The sequence below is a fragment of the Rattus norvegicus genome, chromosome 5 (genome assembly GCF_021556685.1).
Source record: "Rattus norvegicus strain SHRSP/BbbUtx chromosome 5, alternate assembly SHRSP_T2T, whole genome shotgun sequence".
NCBI classification, from domain to species: Eukaryota; Metazoa; Chordata; class Mammalia; order Rodentia; family Muridae; genus Rattus; species Rattus norvegicus.
This window is the reverse complement of record NC_141538.1, coordinates 64,919,813-64,938,202: the sequence shown is the minus strand read 5'-3', so window position 1 is coordinate 64,938,202 and position 18,390 is coordinate 64,919,813. Positions and strand designations below refer to the sequence as shown.

The 18,390-nt window shown below is 46.0% G+C and overlaps 2 protein-coding genes across 9 annotated transcripts in view; one reads left to right on the top strand and one right to left on the bottom strand.

Annotated features, from left to right (window-relative positions):
* LOC148005770 (uncharacterized) overlaps window positions 1–4,998 on the bottom strand; it is a 28,201-nt gene extending 23,203 nt beyond the window's left edge. The window contains exon 1 of the mRNA XM_087551591.1: window positions 3,403–4,998. Coding sequence (XP_087407717.1) covers window positions 3,403–3,903 — 501 coding nt within the window. The 5' untranslated portion in view covers window positions 3,904–4,998. The remainder of the gene's footprint in view (window positions 1–3,402) is intronic.
* Slc25a51 (solute carrier family 25, member 51) lies at window positions 3,405–16,766 on the top strand. 8 transcript variants are annotated; one of them, XR_015619704.1, is made up of 5 exons: window positions 3,405–3,470; window positions 5,114–5,254; window positions 7,192–7,300; window positions 12,776–14,807; window positions 15,148–16,766. XR_015619704.1 is itself a non-coding variant. In XM_087548949.1 (4 exons), exon 4 carries the CDS (start codon window positions 12,813–12,815, stop codon window positions 13,707–13,709), a length of 897 nt encoding a protein of 298 aa, XP_087405075.1. In that variant the 5' UTR covers window positions 3,405–3,470; window positions 5,114–5,254; window positions 7,192–7,328; window positions 12,776–12,812; the 3' UTR covers window positions 13,710–16,766.
* Window positions 16,767–18,390: the final 1,624 nt, after the last annotated feature.

Below are 18,390 nucleotides of genomic sequence, written 5' to 3'. Positions count from 1 at the left end.
TTTTGGAACTAAGGGGTGAAGAAGGGACAGGATATTTTCTTCTGGGCAGAGGGGGCAAAATGTGCATGGTTTGCAGTTCAGGGAAGGGATCGGGGCCTAGTGACAGAGCCGAGGGGTGTGAAGGGGCGTGGCAGAGTGGCCCAAAAGATTATAGGGAAGTGGGAAATACAGAGAGGAACAGAGAGGAAGGTCAGTGACCCCCTATAGAGGATGACCAGAGGTGACTTTATCTAAGCAGAGCTACTCAGTAACGGCAGTTTGCAGAAGTTAAGTTGGGCTAATGGGCCCTGGGGGCACCTGGCAGATTCCTAGAAAGCATGGGGGTGGGGTGGGGCAGTTAAAGGGTGCTTAAAACAATGAGGGGAGCGGCACCTTCATGTGCTTCTCCCAAAGCCTCAGCTGCATGGTCCGAAGTGTACTGGGAAAGCATGCTACCACTAAGCTAGCCTCTAGAAGTCCCTCTTTAACCTCTCTCTCCACAGGCATTTTATTGTGTTTTATTTTGGCAAACTGTTCTTTCTTTCCTTTTTCCTTCCTTCCTTCCTTTCCTTTTTTAAAAAAAGATTTATTTATTTTATATATATGATTACATTGTCACTGTCTTCAGACACACCAGAAGAGGGCATCGGATCCCATTACAGATGGCTGTGAGCCACCATGTGGTTGCTGGGAATTGAACTCAGGACCTCTGGAAGAGCAGTCAGTGTTCTTAACCACTGAGCCGTCTCTCCAGCTCCCTTCCTTCCTTTCTTTTTCTTTTGTTTTTTGTTGTTTTGTTTGTTTGTTTGTTTTTGTTGTTTTTTGAGATAGAGTTTCTCTGTTCAGCCCTAGCAGAGTCCTGGAACTTGAACGTACAGAGACCCGCCTGCCTCTGCCTCCCAAGTGGGATCAAGGAAGCACTCCATCATCACCTCCAGCTTATTGGCAAACCTTTATGCTCCCTTTTGAGCCAAACTTTTGAGTGGAAGAACGAGTCAGAACATTCTGTGCTTGTGATCTGTCTGTGAGGAAAAGACACCTTTAAGGATAACCTTAACACCCTGGCCACTCTGTGACTGCGAAGAGACAGGCGAGAGCAGTGAATTCTGCCCAGGGTGACCAGGGAAAGCCTTAGGTGGAAGACACAATGGGACCTTGCCAGGTTACCGTGAACTTGGACGGTGACAAGGACAAGGTTTATGGAATACAAGGATTTGCAAGATGTGAGCGACTGCTCAGCGCTGCACCTCAGGAGGTTATCGAGGGAGAAAGTCTCAGCAAGGCAGAGGAGCCAGACTGTGGGCCCTCCTGTGTGCCCAGTTAAGAAATGGGTTGCCTGGGAAGGCCCCGGCTGAGCAATGACGTGAATATACCTGGGTGAGAGGACGCTGTCTCAGGTCCGAAGAATAGTTTTAGGATCCAAACGAAAGACGGAAGGATAATGAATGGGGCTGGAAATGTAACGATAACCTGATGATGAATTCTAGATTTAAAAACAGGTGGTTCTCATCTCCACAGATACTCGAGAACAGTGACTAAAGTCCCCAGAAGCCTCTGACAAGAAACTGGAGGTCTGCGCTGTGGCCTGTAGCAGGAACGTGCTGGCTCCGCTTCAGACACGAGTGTTCTGGTGATGAGGGATTGGCACTCTTCTGAGTCAGTTACACCCTGCCTGCATGTTTAATTTCAAGTTTTCCCTTCTCTTTATATAACCTTTCCATTCTAGTCTGGAATTAATTATTTATGCTGATGAACACACTGGATACCCGCCTGGTTTCTTTGCTTTTTGAATAATACATTGGAATAGAAATTCACAGAAGCCAAGGCAAACATAATTTTGAGGTAAATGCCCTTTCTCCAATTGTTGCCCGATTTGTTCTAAACCATAATGTGGCCTTGTCATCATTCTGTGATCCAAAAAAACTGTCCCTTTGTGCCTGTGACTGGGGAGGTTCACACTAACAGGCCCACTCTCTGACATTTACTGTCTTATCCCCTCCCACTGCTGAGGTGACTTCCGTTACTGGCCCAAATTCCATCCGCTCATCCTGAGGTCCAGTTCAAACACCTCTTACCTATGAATCTGCCCCTGGTTCCTTCCTAAGGGGGAAAGCCTCTCCTACTCCCACATTTGTAGGCTTGAGTCCATCAGACTCTGAACTCCCTCGGAGGTACCTCCTCAAGGGGCCACGACTGTGTGTGTGGCAGAGGACACTATCATTGTGGCCCAACACAAAATCATGAACCTATTTTAAAAATTGAGGGTTGGGTGCTGGAGAGGCTGCTTGGTCACTCGGTTGTTAAGAACATATACTGCTCTTGTAGAGGACTTGAGTCTGACACCCACATGGGATGGTTCACAGCCTTTAGTAATTCGAGGATCAAGGAGCCTGAAGCCCTATTTCTGGTCTCTCTGGGTACTTATACACATGCGCTAACAGTAGAGTAAATCTTTTTTTTTTCTTTGGTTCTTTTTTTCGGAGCTGGGGACCGAACCCAGGGCCTTGCGCTTCCTAGGCAAGCACTCTACCACTGAGCTAAATCCCCAACCCCTATTTTCTTTTAAAAATGAATGTTTTGTAAATTTTTTCCTCTTAGGAACTTGATTAAATGAATCTCTAGATAAACTTCCTTTAAGGATGCTTTGCAACACCAAGATTGACTCTCCTGTTTGCTGACCTAGGAGGGGAAGCGTGGTTTCCGACACGGTTAGAAGCCTGTAAACACTGAGCAGGCTGGGTCACCCACCTAGAGAAGGTATGGGATGTTAGGTTAATCCCAGTTCTAAATAGCATACACTTCGTGCACATCCGGGAGTCTGCTGAAGAGCCTGCTCACCTTGTCCCTTCTGTCCACTGACATGTGTCGCCTGTGGTTCTGCAAATCAGAACCATTGTTCGAATGTCACAACACCGGGGAACCCATGCACGGAAAAGAGGAATAACTTGCCAAAAGTCACTCAAGGGATGACACGGCTATAATTGTGACCTGGCCTAGTGCTTCTTCCAAGACCCCCCAAACTGTGTGAGCATCTAAGGAAAAAGAGGCTAGCTGTATGACCGCATGTGCACACAGGTGTCCTGTGAAGTGCGGTGACAAAGAGCTCTCCACCAAGCTTTGAGAACACCTAATCAGAAGCTTTCGCGCCTTCACGCACGCGCCATCTATAGCCTTAGATCTCACTACAAGCTAGAGGACGCGTTTGCTGTTTTATGGTACAATAAAGCCACCGTATAACCTCAGCTTAAGGACGGGGTGGGGGGGACCAGCGGCACCCTTAGAGCATGGCAAAAGGTGTGACAAGAGTCACTAGCAGATCCGACGCTGTACAGGGAAGCCACAACGATACCCACACCCAGAGCAGGGCGGTGCCCTGTTCACGTGATCCGACAACGCCCCGCCCCGGCCCTGCTTGGGTCGAACCTGTCTGCGCTTGCGCGGGCGCGGGCTCGCTCGCCGGCCGTCCTGCGGGCGGGCGCCGGGGGCCATGGGTGAGTCCTGTGTCGGGTAGGGAACGGCCGCCCGTGTGCTCCAGCTTCTGGCCATAGAGAAGAGAGGCTTAGAGCAGGGTCGTGGGCTGGCGAGTTCCAGGTCCTGCGCTCGCATTACGTCTGGGCCCGGCGGCTGCGGCCGGGTTCCGGCCCAGGGGCCTGTGGTGCTGCGGCGCGCTCCGGCAGGGAGGCGCCCACAGCTCGGAATCTGCAGGCCCAGGGGATCGCCGTGGCTCGTGGTTCCCTTTGTCTGCGCCCCGCGGGATCGCGGTGGTCCGTGGTACCTCGTGGTGCTGGCGATTCCGCCCAGGGCCTCTCGGACCTCAGGGAGTGGGCAGATGGAAGCCTGGAGAATGCTCGTTTTGAGACACCATGTTTCATCGCGCAGTAAACAGTCTAAGCCGGGCGGGTGGGCGGGCGTCAATTGTTCCATTCTGTGCGGATTGTTGTATCTAGCTTAGGTAGAGGGTGTCAGCACCTCAGCCATGTTTACGACTTTTAGCTTAACCTTTGTTTTGGCCCTTACAGTCTGCCCAGCTGGTCCTAGTGCCCACCTTCTGTTTTGTTTTTACCTGTAGTCTGTTGAACAGAAGAATGAACTGTATGTGGAGTGATCATACCAAAATGGACCTCTGGCGTCTTTGCTTTGAAAGTATTTGAAGACTTAGGTCCAGGGCACATGAGAAACAAATCAGAGTCACCGTTAGTGTTTCTCCTTATGGCGACAAGACACTTCTGACAAGAATTGACTCTAGTCACCCTTGTCAGGTAGAAGGGAGCCAAGCTAGTGGATTTTCATCACAGGTGTAGCTTTATATTTGCAGTGGTAAAGTCACGCTGTAACTAGCACTTGAATCCTGCCTAACCCTGTTTTTGAATGCTGACTCAGACCTGCTGACTAGTGGGAATTCACATCTTTTGAGAATTACAGTTACCCTTTGCCCTGTTTTTGGACAAAGACCTTTGTACTAAGGTCATATCTGGCTTTTGCATATCCCTGTGGGCCGAAAGTTACATGGAATATTTAGAATTTACACTGTTTCTTACATCACAGAAGTTTGACCCTTGTTGGATCCAAGTGGATTTTGCTCCCTTGTGATAGGTTTGGTGGCTTATAGCAAACTAGTGCAGTCATGGTAAATGCATTTATAGTAAATTGCAAAGGAGAAATTTAAATAGAAACCAGTTCATCGGAGTTTAGTCAGTGATGAGAGTGTAGTAGCCAAAAACATGCCATGTTTTAAAATTTAAAAAAAAAAAATTATGCCAAGGTGCTTGAATGGAGGTCAGAGGGCAACTTTCCAGATTTTTTCCGTCCACCTCCGGAGTAAGTTTGAGCTGATTGGCGGTAAACTCCTTACTTGATGAGCCATCTTGCCCACTCCCATATTCCAGACTCTTATCAGAACACTGCACACTGTCTTTCCTTCTTGCTGCTGCCTTAAGAAACTTGTTACAGGCTGCAGAGATGGCTCAGCTGTTAGAGGCTAGGCTCAAAACCAAAAAAAAAAAAAAAAAAAAGAGAGAGAGAGAGAGAGAAGCTAGTCACACCACTCTGGTGGGTGGAGTGCAGCTGACAGGAATGTTTTTAAGTCTGAAATCTGGGAGGTTTGCAAAACATTCCTTTTTTTTTTTTTTGCTAGGCATGGTGGTTCACACCTTTAATCCCAGTACTCTAGGGGGCAGAGGCAGGTGGATCTCTTGAGTTCAAAGCCAGCCTGGTATACAGAGCAAGTTCCAGGACAGCCAAGGCTACACAGAGAAACCCTGTCTCAAAAAAAAAGGTACTTTTTTAAAATTTTCTGTATAGGACTCTTTAATACCTAGTAATGTAAGTGGTCAAGAATATTCCTAAATTTCTTATGGTCAGTTGCAGAGAGGTCTGTAAATAACTGACTACCTGGGCTATTCGTTTACCAACAAGGTCCATTATTACAGTCATAACAGAGTGGAGCAACTTTAACTTGCAAAGTTTTGGAAAATAACTGAAGAACTAGCCCAGTAGAAGGGAAAAGCAAATGTGGCCTTTGTTTTGTGGTGTTGGGGACTGAGCCCAGCAGGGAAGTAATCTGTTGAGGGTCCCTGAGCTGAGCAAGGTGATTGTTAAAGGGCCCTAATGACTTGAGTTTCTTCAGGACCACAGCTGTAACCAACTGCTAGATGGTAACTTTAGAATGTGGGATACTCAGCTGGGCACACTGGCCAATGCTGACCATCCTCTGCACCTACGGAACTCGAGGCCAGTCATGGCCAGATGACTCGACCCGTACATAAGTGTTCACAGCGTAAAGATGAAGTAGTCTTTGAATTTGTAAATTGTTAGACTAGTGTATGGTTGTGGACATTAAATGTTTTTGTTGATTCCTGGGATTTGTGGGAGAGGGGTTAGGGAGGTGGGGCAGATCTCTCTATGTAGTCCTTGATGTCCTAGAACTGTAGACCAGGCTGTCCTTAAACTCACAGAGATCCTCCTGCCTGAGTGCTGAGTTAAAGACCTGAGCAGCCACACCCAGGGGTTTTCGTTGATTATAACAGTAACTATGACAGTAAAAAAGAACAAGACATATAGTATCAGCCATTTCTGTGCCAGGTTTTAATTTTTTAAAGCTTACTTAATTTTAGTTGGTAAACATTAATTTTCTATTGTTGAGTATAGTACTAATAAGAGTGTTTAGCTGGGTATGGGATGCACACCTTTAATCCCAACACTTGGGAGGCAGACAGGTAGATCTCTGTGAGTTTGAGGCCAGCCTGGTCTACATAGAGTTCCAGGACAGCCAGGGCTATACAGACAAACCCCGTCTCAAAACAAAAAAATCCAAGATAAAAAACAAACCAATTTTTAGACAGGCCTGATAGTACCTATAATTATAGCATTTAGAGGCAGAGGCAGGAGACTTAGGAGTTTATGGTCAGTCTGGGCCAAACTAAAGCAAGGCCTGGTCTCAAACTCACAGAAGTTTTGACCTCATGTCCATCAGCTGAGGCAGTAAAAGCCTGGCGGTTGAAGACTGAACAGTTAATGGTTAACAAGCTCAGTATCTGGCGAGCTGCAGTGCCTATAGAGCATTGTCCCGTGTTCTCACAGGTGGCGGCAGAGACTCCGGTGCGGAGCCAGAGGTCCTGACCACACCCAGCACTATACCCGGTTACTCAAGAGCACATCTGCAGGCTGCAGGCCCAGACCCACACAGACACAGTTTAACAAGGAAAAAGGAAAAAAACTATCGTCTCAGATATTTTACCGAGGCTTGCAACCACAGTAGATACTGTTGAAATTTCCTGGGGTTGGGGATCTAGCTCAGTGGCGCAAGGCCCTGGGTTCGGTCCCCAGCTCGGAAAAAAATAAAAAATAAAAAATATAAAAAAAAAAAGAAATTTCCTGAGGACTGTAGGCAGTCACTGAAGAACCTTGTTGGGCCTAGAGGGACACTAAACAACCGGCTACTGTGCTCAAAAGGAGCAAATACTCCATCGTGTCGTTTCTTTTTTTAAATATTTATTCATTACATATGAATACACTGTAGCTGTCTTCAAACACACCAGAAAGGGTGTTGGATCCCATTACAGATGGCTGTGAGCTGCCATGTGGTTGCTGGGATTTGAACTCAGGACCTCTGGAAGAGCAGTCAGTGTTCTTATTTCTGAGCCATTTCTCTGGCCCCCACTTTATAAGAATATAAAAATTAAACCAGATTTTCTTTCCTTTTTTTTTTTAAAGGAAATGCACTTATCAAAATTGACTTCAGAAGAGAGAAGGCTAACGATGGAAAACACTGGGAAAGTGACCAGAAAGCTGTCCTCGGTGCCAGGCCCAGTTGATGTCACAGGTAAAGTCTTCTAAACTTAAAGGAACAGGTAATGTTGAAGTCCTACCGTGGTGTTGCACACTTTTGATCCCAGCACTCAGGAGGCAGAGAGAAGCAGGCGGATATCTGTAGTTCAAGGCCAGCCTGGTCTACAGAGCAAGTTCCAGGACAGCCAAGGTTACACAGAGAAACCCTATCTCAGAAAACCAAAATAAATTAAAATAAAGGACCAAATAATGTTGGTAGCATTGAAGTTGTTCCACAGCATAAGGAAAGACACACAGGTTGGCTCTCCTAAAGCCAGTTGAACAGACACTGGAGCTTGATTTGAAAGTCAGAAGCAGGGATCTCGGGAATAGTGGTAGGAAGCAGACCACAGAATGATACCGAATGGAGGTGGGAAGGGTGGCTCAGTGGCTGGGTCCTGGCTTGTCATGAACCAAAAACCAAAACCGAGATCCTAGCAAATGCTACTTAGGTGAAGCCAGGCGTCACCCTGTGCTCTAAGGCTAGCAGGACGGGCTTTGACTCAGATAGCTCCATTTGTAGTGCTGTGCCTGTCTCTTCTGTGTGCGGTGAGTGACATCATCAGCCTGGTTTTGACTTTGTCGTGATGGTGTGTTTGGTAGGAACTGCACCTTAAGTAATCTTCACTGTCTTGTGACAGACAGAAGGGGCGCTGTGCTCTTTTGATGTGACACCACAGTGAGCAGTGCTCCTGTGTATATCAGGTGTCTGAACTCTCCTCAGGGACTCAGGTAATCAACAAATACTATTAACATGCATGGAGCCCCGGGTTCAGTCCTCAGTACCAAAGAGAAACACATGCATTTCTCACACGATATTTTCACCCATACTGGATTTATCAGGATGCAACCTGAGGGACATCTAAACATTGGCCAAGTACTAAAGCAGAGAACAGTAACAGTTCAGTCTTGAGCACCTTCTGTACACCACACCACTCGCAGGGCACGCTCTCTTCACTCTTAACTGAGCCAGCCTCTGAGATAGTTAATGTCCCTGTCTTGTAAACAAAGCAACTGTGACTTGCTGAAGCTCACAGGTACCTGTGAGAGAGCTGGGATTTTACCTCAGGCAATTAGTAGGTTCTAAGGCTCCTGTGTCACTCAGGCTCTGATTCCAGGATCTCTGTGGCCATTGCTGAGCTTCCTGAGAACATTTGACCAAAGTTCAAGATGGTTCCAATGGTAGGTGCAGAAGAGCTTAAAGTTCGTGCTGTGGCAGGAGACTGCATAATTCCCCTGTGCTGGTTTAGAAGGAAAACTCTGGTTGTGAGTGCTGTATTCTGTTAAAGGTCTGCAGTTTCTGATTCTTCTCTGGGCCTGGGCTCCGCCATCTTCCCTCTCTTCAGCATTTGTCGTCCTGACAGTTAGCAATAGCATAGTGTGGTAATGTAGGAAAATCTTGAAGAATTGAACAGGCTTTTGTTTTTATTCGAATTGAAGGCCTAGATAGTTTGTCTGACCTGTTTCATTTCCCACTGAATGCCTTGCAGTGTGGCTTAGCTTGATAACTTCCCACCCCTTTGGTGCTGCTGCTGTGGTATGTGATGATTTTGGCTTCGTATCCACAGCTGAGAGGCTAATCAGTCGACAGCTGTATTCGCCGATGAGGAGCGCTGCACTGTCTCCCAGAGAGCATTGTACTATATTATAGACCTTCCAGTGCACAGAGCCTCGTCACAGTCCTGCTGGTGCCTGTGTTTTGTCATTGTTGGGTCTTTATTGCATGTATGTGCATGCATATGTGATGCCGTGCAGTGGAGGTCAGGATGCCACTTCTGGGAAGCCTCCCAGCCTCTTTCTGAGGCGGGCTTGTGCTCGTCAGTGTTTCAGCATGGCTACTCTAGGCTGCGTGAACTTGTATGGCAATGGCTCTCAACCTAAGGTTCTCCATATCTTTGGAGGTAGAACAGCCTTTTCACAGGAGGCAAATATCACATGTCCTGCATATCAGATATTTACAACACAATGTATAACAACATAATCACAGTTAGGAAGTAGCTGCAATGATTTAAGGTTTGGGGGTCAGCATGAGGAACTGTATTAAAGGTCACACTGCTCTAACAGGTTCCACAGCCTCTGCCTGCCAGCTCTTTATGTAGGTTCCAGGCCTCAAATTAGGGTCTTTAGTCTTAGCAGGAAAGCCTGCTAAGATGTCTCCCTGGCACCTGGTTTATTTGTTGTGTTTGTGAGTGAAGGTGTTTTATTGTTGTTTTTGATACTAGACATTCAAGTGGGTAGAAAGTGATAATTTCGATTTGTATTTCTCTCATGATTTATAAAGTTGGCCATCTTTCTTGTGCCTGTTGACCATTTTGTATGTAGTCTTTATTGTGACATGTTCATTCAAGTCCTTTGCTCATTTTTTAACTGGGTTTTTTTACTCTTTTGCTGCTGAGTTGTTAAACGTTGTCTCTTACTATGGAAGAATCAGTCCATTGACAAATGCAAGGACCTTGAGATGTGGCTCCACGGTTAAGAGTGCTTGGTGCCGGGGTTGGGGATTTAGCTCAGTGGTAGAGAAGGCCCTGGGTTCGGTCCCCAGCTCCGGGGGAAAAAAAAAAAAAAGAGTGCTTGGTGCCCTTTCAGGAAGCAGTTCCAGGGAATGAGCCAACACCCTCTTGCCCTCACTTGGCCTCCACAGGACCTGCCAGCAACTGCTCATACTTGCACGTAGGTAACAACATCCGTTTAGTCCCAGCACTATATATACTATGGAGGCAGAGGCAGGTGGATCTCTGTGAGTTTGAGGCCAGCCTGGTCTACAGAGCAAGTTCCAGGATAGCCAGGGCTACACAGAAAACCTGTCTTGGAAAGCAAAACAAACAAACAAACAAAATCACTTTACAAATACTAAAAGTCACTGGATGGTAGTGGTGGACACCTTTAATCCTTGCACTCGGGAGGCAGAGGCAGGAGGATCTGAGTTCAAGGCCATCCTGGTTTACAGAGTGAGTTCTGGGACAGCTAAGGCCACAGAGAAACTGTCTTGAAAAACCAAAAAGATAAAAAAAATAACTAAAATCAAGCTGAGCGGCCAAGACCTGCGGACATCTGGGTTTTGGCCCAGCCTGGTCTATAGAACAAGTTCCAGGACAGCATGGTCTACACAGAGAAACCTTGTTTCCATAAAGCAAAACTGCCTAAAAATCTAAACTATAGTAAGATTACTGTTTTGTCACCAAATAAAAGGTGGCTTCAGGAGTGGTCCTTGGGATGAAAGGATTGTCTTGAGGTGGAATCTTGCTTTATAAACAGTCTGACCCTGTGATGGTTTGCATGTGCTTGGCCCAGGGAGTGGCACTATTAGAAGGTGTGGCCTTGTTGGAGGAAGTGTGTCACTGTGGGGGTGGGCTTGGAGACCCTCCTCCTAGCTGCCTGAGGATGCTCAGTCTGTTCCTGGCTTCCTTTGGGTGAAGATGTAGAACTCAGCTCCTCCTGCACCAGGCCTGCCTGGATGCTGCCATACTCCCGCCTTGATGATAATGGACTGAACCTCTGAACCTGTGAGCCAGCCTCAGTTAAATGTTGTCCTTATAAGAGTTGCCTTGGTCATGGTGTCTGTAACTAAGACAGGCCCCCAACTTGCAGTTGTCTGTCTTCCGCTGGCTGAGTGCTGTTATTACAGGAAGGCTTCAGGCCTGACTAGAGCCAGATATTTTACTGTTTTTATTGTTAGTTTAAGTTTTTAGAAATTACATTTTTATTTATCTTGTGTGGAGATGGTTCACGTGTTGCAGTCAGAAGAGAACTTGCAGGAGTTGGTTCTCTCTTCCAAATGTGGGTCCCAGAGATCAAACTCAGGCCATCAGGCTTGGTGGCAGACACCTTTACTGCTGAGCCATGTTGTGGAAACACATAAAACTAAGACCTTGGGCTGGAGAGATGGCTCAGCAGTTAAGAGCACCCGACTACTCTTCCAGAGGTCCTGAGTTCAATTCCCAGCAACCACATGGTGGCTCACAACCATCTGTAAAGAGATCTGATGCCCTCTTCTGGTGTATCTGAAGACAGCTACAGTGTACTTATATATAATAAATGAATAAATCTTTAAAAAAAAAAAAAAAAACTAAGACCTTGCTTCCTCAGGGAGAGCAAGACTGTGAGTGTATCTTCGCATCTCCATCTCAGTATCTGCCGTCCTGCCTGTGACCCAGGCAACTGTCCCGAGTCATTGCCAGGCGCAGTAGCAGTGGGGGACACTAGGGTCCCTGTCAGAGTGGGCTGGCCCTGTGTCACTGGAACTCCTTTTTCTCATATAAAACTAGAAGGATAACTTTATAGTTTGAAGAATTATATATATGACACCTTAACCCCATTCTTCCATGACCTTCGCATCCCACATCTACAGCTGCGCTAACAGGCACTCAGTGTCACAGACGCTGAGACTCTGTGACCAATTTGCTTACTTGACCGTGCTGACTAGACTAGTCTTTATTGTCTTTGAGGATCCAATGCCTAGCAGAAGGCCAAGTTCACAGGCACTAAATAAGTGTGAATACAAGTGGAATGCATGGTGTAATTTGCTGTTGTATCTCTTGGGAAGACTTTGCTTTTCCCCTGTGGTCTCACTTGAAGCCTTAGCTGGCCTGGAGCTTGACTGGGTAGATTGCAGGCTGACCTTTTAACTTCTGCGGTCTTCCGCCTCCACTTCTCCAGTGTTGGACTTCTGAGCCTGGCCCCTCTAGGGGAGCTGTGAGTCCTGTTTCAGTAGGATGATGCCACTCTCTGGTTCTGTAGAATAGCCATTGTTTAGAAACTGGGTCAGTGACCTCAGTGCTTCAGAAAGCTTTCACTTACATGGATTGACATTCAAGTTTCAGGGATTAAAACAAGTTTGAAATAGTAATTACTGTTAAAAAAGCAGCGATGAACTATGGCCTGTTGATATCACATTTTTATGAAAAGTAATTTGCATATTCTGTGCCTCCCACGTGTTTTATAACTTTCTCTACTCCTGCGTGGCTAACACAGAGGTGGAGCCTTCTGCCTGCTTCTTCAGTCTGTTGTAAGGGTTGTTTCGGTAAAAGTGATTGCAGAAAGGGAGAACCCAGGATTTCTCTTGTACACCTCTGAAATATTTCTAAACAACTAGTGGTCTAATGCTAGTCATTAGAGTAGGGCTAGGATTCTAGAACTTGAGATTGTGAGTTGAAGGCTAGCCTGAGCATGCTCGTTCTCTCCCTGTCTGTGTCTGTCTGTCTCTCTTTCTCTCTGTCTCTCTCTCAAGACTGTCATAAAACAAGAGTAGCAACAACAAATGCCACAGAAAGCAAACTCCTACTGTGAGTGTAGAAACAGCATACTGACTGAATTGCATTAATATGGACAATTAGTAGAAGTAGTTTTTTGTCTAAAGGTAGAGTATTACTAATCCAGTTTTAAAGGGAAGATAGAGAGTGTAGACATTGGAGTGGGCTGGGGCAGACTGCATGAGCCATGCTCTCTGTAATACCTCAATTGTTCCTTACAGGCTAAGTCTTCCCCAGAGAGGAGCGGCTGGAAGCACCATGATGGGCTCAGAAGCTCATGACAAGAGGCCTCCGATGTTGACCTCATCAAACCAGGACTTGTCACCTCACCTCGCGGACGTGGGGCAAATAAAGCATTACTTCTGTGGCTGCTGCGCCGCTTTCAACAACGTGGCCATCACTTACCCTGTTCAGAAGATCCTCTTCCGGCAGCAGCTGTACGGCATCAAAACCCGGGACGCCATCCTGCAGTTGAGGAAGGATGGGTTCCGCAACTTGTACCGGGGAATCCTCCCCCCACTGATGCAGAAGACGACCACGCTGGCGCTTATGTTTGGTCTGTATGAGGACCTGTCGCGCCTGCTCCGCAAGCACGTGAGCAACGCTCCTGAGTTTGCCACCCGAAGTGTGGCAGCACTGCTTGCCGGGACAACAGAAGCCATTCTCACTCCATTGGAAAGGGTTCAGACTTTGCTTCAGGACCACAAGCATCATGATAAGTTCACAAACACTTACCAGGCCTTCCGGGCGCTCAGATGCCATGGGGTTGCAGAGTATTACCGAGGCTTGGTGCCCATCCTTTTCCGAAATGGATTCAGCAATATCCTTTTCTTTGGCCTTCGTGGGCCCATTAAGGAGCATCTGCCTACTGCCACTACAAATAGTGAACATCTGGTCAACGACTTCATCTGTGGAGGTGTGCTCGGAGCCATGTTGGGCTTCTTAAGCTTCCCCGTTAATGTTGTAAAAGCTCGAATACAGTCTCAGATTGGTGGGCCGTTCCAGTCTCTCCCCATGGTTTTCAAGACAATCTGGATAGAACGGGACAGGAAACTGATCAATCTTTTCAGAGGTGCACATCTGAATTACCACCGCTCGCTCATCTCCTGGGGAATAATCAATGCAACTTATGAGTTTTTGTTAAAGATTGTGTGATAATGTCACTACCTGAGATGTTATTCTCAATTGAGTAGACCTAAGGAAAATGCAATTTAGCTTTGTTCCTAATTGGCTTAAATAAGGTGGTGTCATTAAGATCAAGCCCTAATTACGGACAAAGCCTTGACAAACAGTGCAGATTTCAGTGGGCAGGGGTCAGGGTTAGGGTTTGGTCATTTCTCCAGAGCCTCAGGTTGTTGCCTGGGAACCAGCCTGTACCTGATGGCCTTTCAGGGCAGCTGTCACCGGGATAGATCTCATCCTCCCGGAAGGGTTGCTAGGCCTTCTGTGTGGAAACTGTGGCGTCAGCAGCCAGAGCACATGCTCCTGGCCCAGGGCTTCTCAGGCTCACTCTCACCTCATGTATTTTGTCTCTGCTCGTAGGAGAGTCATCGTCATTAAACCCGAGCTCTGCATGGAGGACTGGAGCAGAGGTGGCGCTCAGTGCCATGGCTGTGGCTCCATGATGAATTGTTGGGGTTAGCTTTGAAATGACGTGCTGTTAAGATAGCCATTCTCCAAACTATTTCTGTTCAGTTTTGATAGAATTAAGCAGCTAGTGAAAGCTTCCATTTTACTGTTTAGCTTTGAACATTTTCTGTTTAATTCTGAATATGACTTTAAGCCCTTCCAGAATGTCCTTGTGCTGTTTTTACTGAATTCATTGCCAAAAGATCGGGTGCCCTAGTTAACACATTGTGTGCTTCACCGCTGTAAGCGGTTCACTGCAAGCTCTACTGTTCTGCTTGACTTGTTTGTGCTACTGGTGTGGACACAGCCGACCAGTGGGGACACTGTCCCTTGTGAGTAGTAACTGTCATGTCTGTCCTGTTCTCTGGTACTAGACTTTAAAAAATAAACACTTCCATATAGTTTTACTTTGGGAGTCTTAATATAGTCCCAGGTCTTTTTTTCTGGTTTCTCAGTGTTGCAGAGTAAGGTAAGGAGCAGAGGCTGCTTCCCCTCCATCCGGCCCCCTCTGTCTCTGAAAAGAAAGATGTCAGGGTTCTGACACTCTAGGAGCCCGGTTACCACTGTGCCACTTAAGAGTGTCTGCTCTAGGGGTTGGGGATTTAGCTCAGTGGTAGAGCGCTTGCCTAGCAAGCACAAGGCCCTGGGTTCAGTCCCCAGCTCCGAAAAAAAGAAAAAAGAAAAAAAAAAAAAAAAAGAGTGTCTGTTCTAAGTAACAGCACTGACTTCTAGGGCTCACTCAGGTAGGACTCAACTAGCAGGAACCAGGCCAAGGAGCCACAGTTATTTTCTGAGTAAATATTGTGAAAGACTAACAATTCAACTGAAATAACATGTCTGGAGAAGTAGCTTAGAATCTTAAAGAGGCTGTCTGTAAACACCACAGGTAAACTTGTTTCCCAGGATTTGACACAAGAAAGTCAGTTTCTTTGTTTTTTTTAATGGTGCTAGGGATTGAACCCAGGGCCTTGCACATCCTAGGCACTTGCTGTCCCGCTGAGCTACACTCCAGCCTCCCCAGTTTTTGTTTTACTTGATTTTATTTTGAGACCGGTTCTCAACATTCTGCCTTCTGAGTGCTGGGATTAAAGGCATCCCCAGTCCTTAAGGATAAGTTTCTTACTAACAGTTTTTCATCTTGAGGTAATTGCATACAAATGTGTGTGTGTGTATGTGTGTGTGTGTGTGTGTGTGTGTGTATGTGTGTGTATGTATATGTGTGTACATGTGCGTGCACCTTCAGGCTGAAACCAGACCCTTAACTGGAGTTTCTGGGGAAGGTAATCCAAAACAGCTCTTTACCTCTAACTCCACTAAAGCTGGTTAAAGGAAGCTAACATCGCCCGGCTGTAAGGGTTGGGAGCCCAGTAAGTATTGGGGTGGCAGAAACGGAGGTCAGTGGTTTTGGAGCAACACTGATGGAAGAGTTGGTGCGGTATGGTGTGGTGCAGACATTAAGGGGCAAATGTGAGGACTCAGCAGACAAGCATTTGACGGAGATCCATCTGAGTAGTACTGTGTCTCAGTTATGGTTGGTGAGAACTCTCACTAATGAGATAGCGCCTCGGTTCCTGACCCCCGTGTCCGCGTGCAGTATTGTGCACCCATGGCCTGTCCAAGTGCAGCACAGGGGGAGGAGGGGTGAGTTAATCAGGGACTACACTTGCTTGGCCCTGAGTGTCATTGGCCTTCAGAGAGAGGAAGAGGCCTTGTTCTCTTACACTCCATGCAGGTGGTTGTGTTAGTTGTAAAGCACTCTGTGACGTGCATTTAAGGGTAGTGCTTTTGCTTTGCTGTCCTAATTATGTGGCGTTCCTAATGCTTTTTAACTTTTAAACACTTTGTCACCCTTAGAGTTCTTGAAGACAAGATTGCAGTGTATTACAGAGGTGGCTTTGTCTCTGATAACTTTGACAAAATTCAGAACTTGTGACCCACTTTGAACTTTTATGTCAGACTGTAATTAATAGAGTCTTAACTAGTACAGTGATATTTTTTAAAGGCAAAAAGACTAAAGAACTCTCCGAAAAGCTTTAAAGTGGCCTTTGTGTTACATGCGTGGCATGGGTGGCTCATGAGTGCAGGACACGAGTGATCCGTGTGTCCTATCTGATGTCACCAGGAACCTACGAGTTTTGCATTTAACACATGTCAGTGCCGTGAACCCTCAGGACTGCAGCAGAGTCAACACAGCCTCTGCATTGTGGCAAATTGGTGTTCGGCTTCTTTTGTGGTTAGAGACAGATGTGTGTGCCTATCAGCATTTATCTCGTGGTTGGTCTTATAATCACTTGCTATATATTGTGACCCTGTGCAATAAAGCAGAATTGTACATACATAGTTCTATTTGGGTACCTGAAATTCCTAAGCTCAATTACAATGTAGATAAACTTGTAAGGTTTAGAGGACTGGCCTCTCGCGTAAGTGGTTAACAGAGAATGAACCCTGGTTCCGGGGTGGTATGAGCCGAGTTGGTGCGGTCACAGCTGAATCAGACTATTAGCAGTAAGGCATTCATACTTGGATTCCCTATGTCAAATGTATTTTTTTCTCATATACAAATAAATGCATATCAAAAACGAATATGTTCTCTCTAAAGATTTTTCCATTTTTAATGCTCTTTGTATAAATCTAATGTTCCTTGCTTGCCAAATTGGTGAGTGGGTCTACATGTATTTCCCCTTTTCATTATTAAAAGTAGCTAAACAGAAAGCTTCAGTTGCTCTCTCGAGTTGTGACTGAGTTTGAGTAATGTTAAACTTTGGGGATGTGTTTTGTGGTTGGGTATTTTCTTACCACAAGCAATCTTGTGTGTGTGTGTGTGTGTGTGTGTGTGTGTGTGTGATTAGCCCGCCAGTCTTTCTAGTACATTGAGTACTGGCTCAGCAATTCTGAAGGCTCAGCAAGGGTAACAGGCCTAACCTCTTAAGAATAAGTACAATGTATCAGTGATTCACAAGAACTGATACTTTGTTTTTCTTTTTTTCGCCCTTGTTACTTAGTATTTAATGTCTCAAACACATTCTGTCCTCAATGAGATTTGGATTTAGTTAATGTAAACACAGAGTTTATCATACTCATAATGTAAATGACTTCCAAGGAAATTAAGTAGCTGTCGCTGCTGTTGCTTTTAACAACGAAAGGAAGCAAACAGCTAGGAACACATAATTCAAAACATTTGTTTAGGGCTTAAGTAGAGAGCCTACTTAGCCTGGAGACAGATCCCCAACCTTGGAAAATATATACATGCACACATATATACACACATACACAGATAGACCCATACATACATACACACACCCATGTAAAGGTGGAACAAGAAAACTGACCCCCTGAAAGTTGTCTTCTGACCTCTACACAAATAATGATAATAAAAATCTCACACAAAAATTTTTAAGTTTTCTAACTGACTTTATACAGGGATTATCCATGATACACGCACCACGCATGTGTGTATACGCACATACATACACAAACACACACACACGCACACATTTTAGTCCTAATTGTCTCTGTGTTTAACCTGTGGTCCTCAGACCTGCAGCAGCAACAACAGTAAACTGGGAAGGAAAGAGGATGGGGTTTTCAGGCAAAGGCAGATGACGAGGCTGTGGCTAACACCTGTGGCTTAACTTGTCCGGATGGTCCTACTGTACGTGAGAGCCCTCTGCTTATGGGAGTGACATGGCAGAAAAGGCAGCTGGTCTACCTCAGTATTCAGATCAGAGTTTTTCAGCATGGGGGATGGGCCAGAGAGTATGAAACTTTTTTTTTCCCCAGAGCTGAGGACTGAACCGAGACCTTCCTCTACCACTGAGCTAAATCCCAAACCCCAATGAAGCTTCTTTAAAAAGAGAATTACATTGCTGAGAATAAAGTCAGAGCTAATCAACACAACCCTAACAGACTTCTAATCGTGAGAAGAGTCAGGAAAGCTGTTGGAGGCCTCTCTACGTTTCCCATTACTTAACAAAATAAAGGTAAAATGTGGAGCCATCGAGATGGTTAGCAGGTGAAGGTGCTTTGTGCCAAGTCCAGTGACTTTCCTCTCCCCCTGAGCACCACCACTGTGTTCTTTTCAGCTCTGAGATGTAGTCTCTGGGATGCAGAAACCACGTACACATCAAATGTGTTTCACAAATAAAGGAACGTGAACACCCGGTCAGATGGAAGCCAGACGTTCCTAGTTTTAAAAGCAGAAGCAGCT

Bases quoted from the DNA above. Each gene is read 5' to 3' on its own strand.
- Slc25a51 (XM_087548948.1), top strand. From the start codon at position 12,813: ATGATGGGCTCAGAAGCTCATGACAAGAGGCCTCCGATGTTGACCTCA.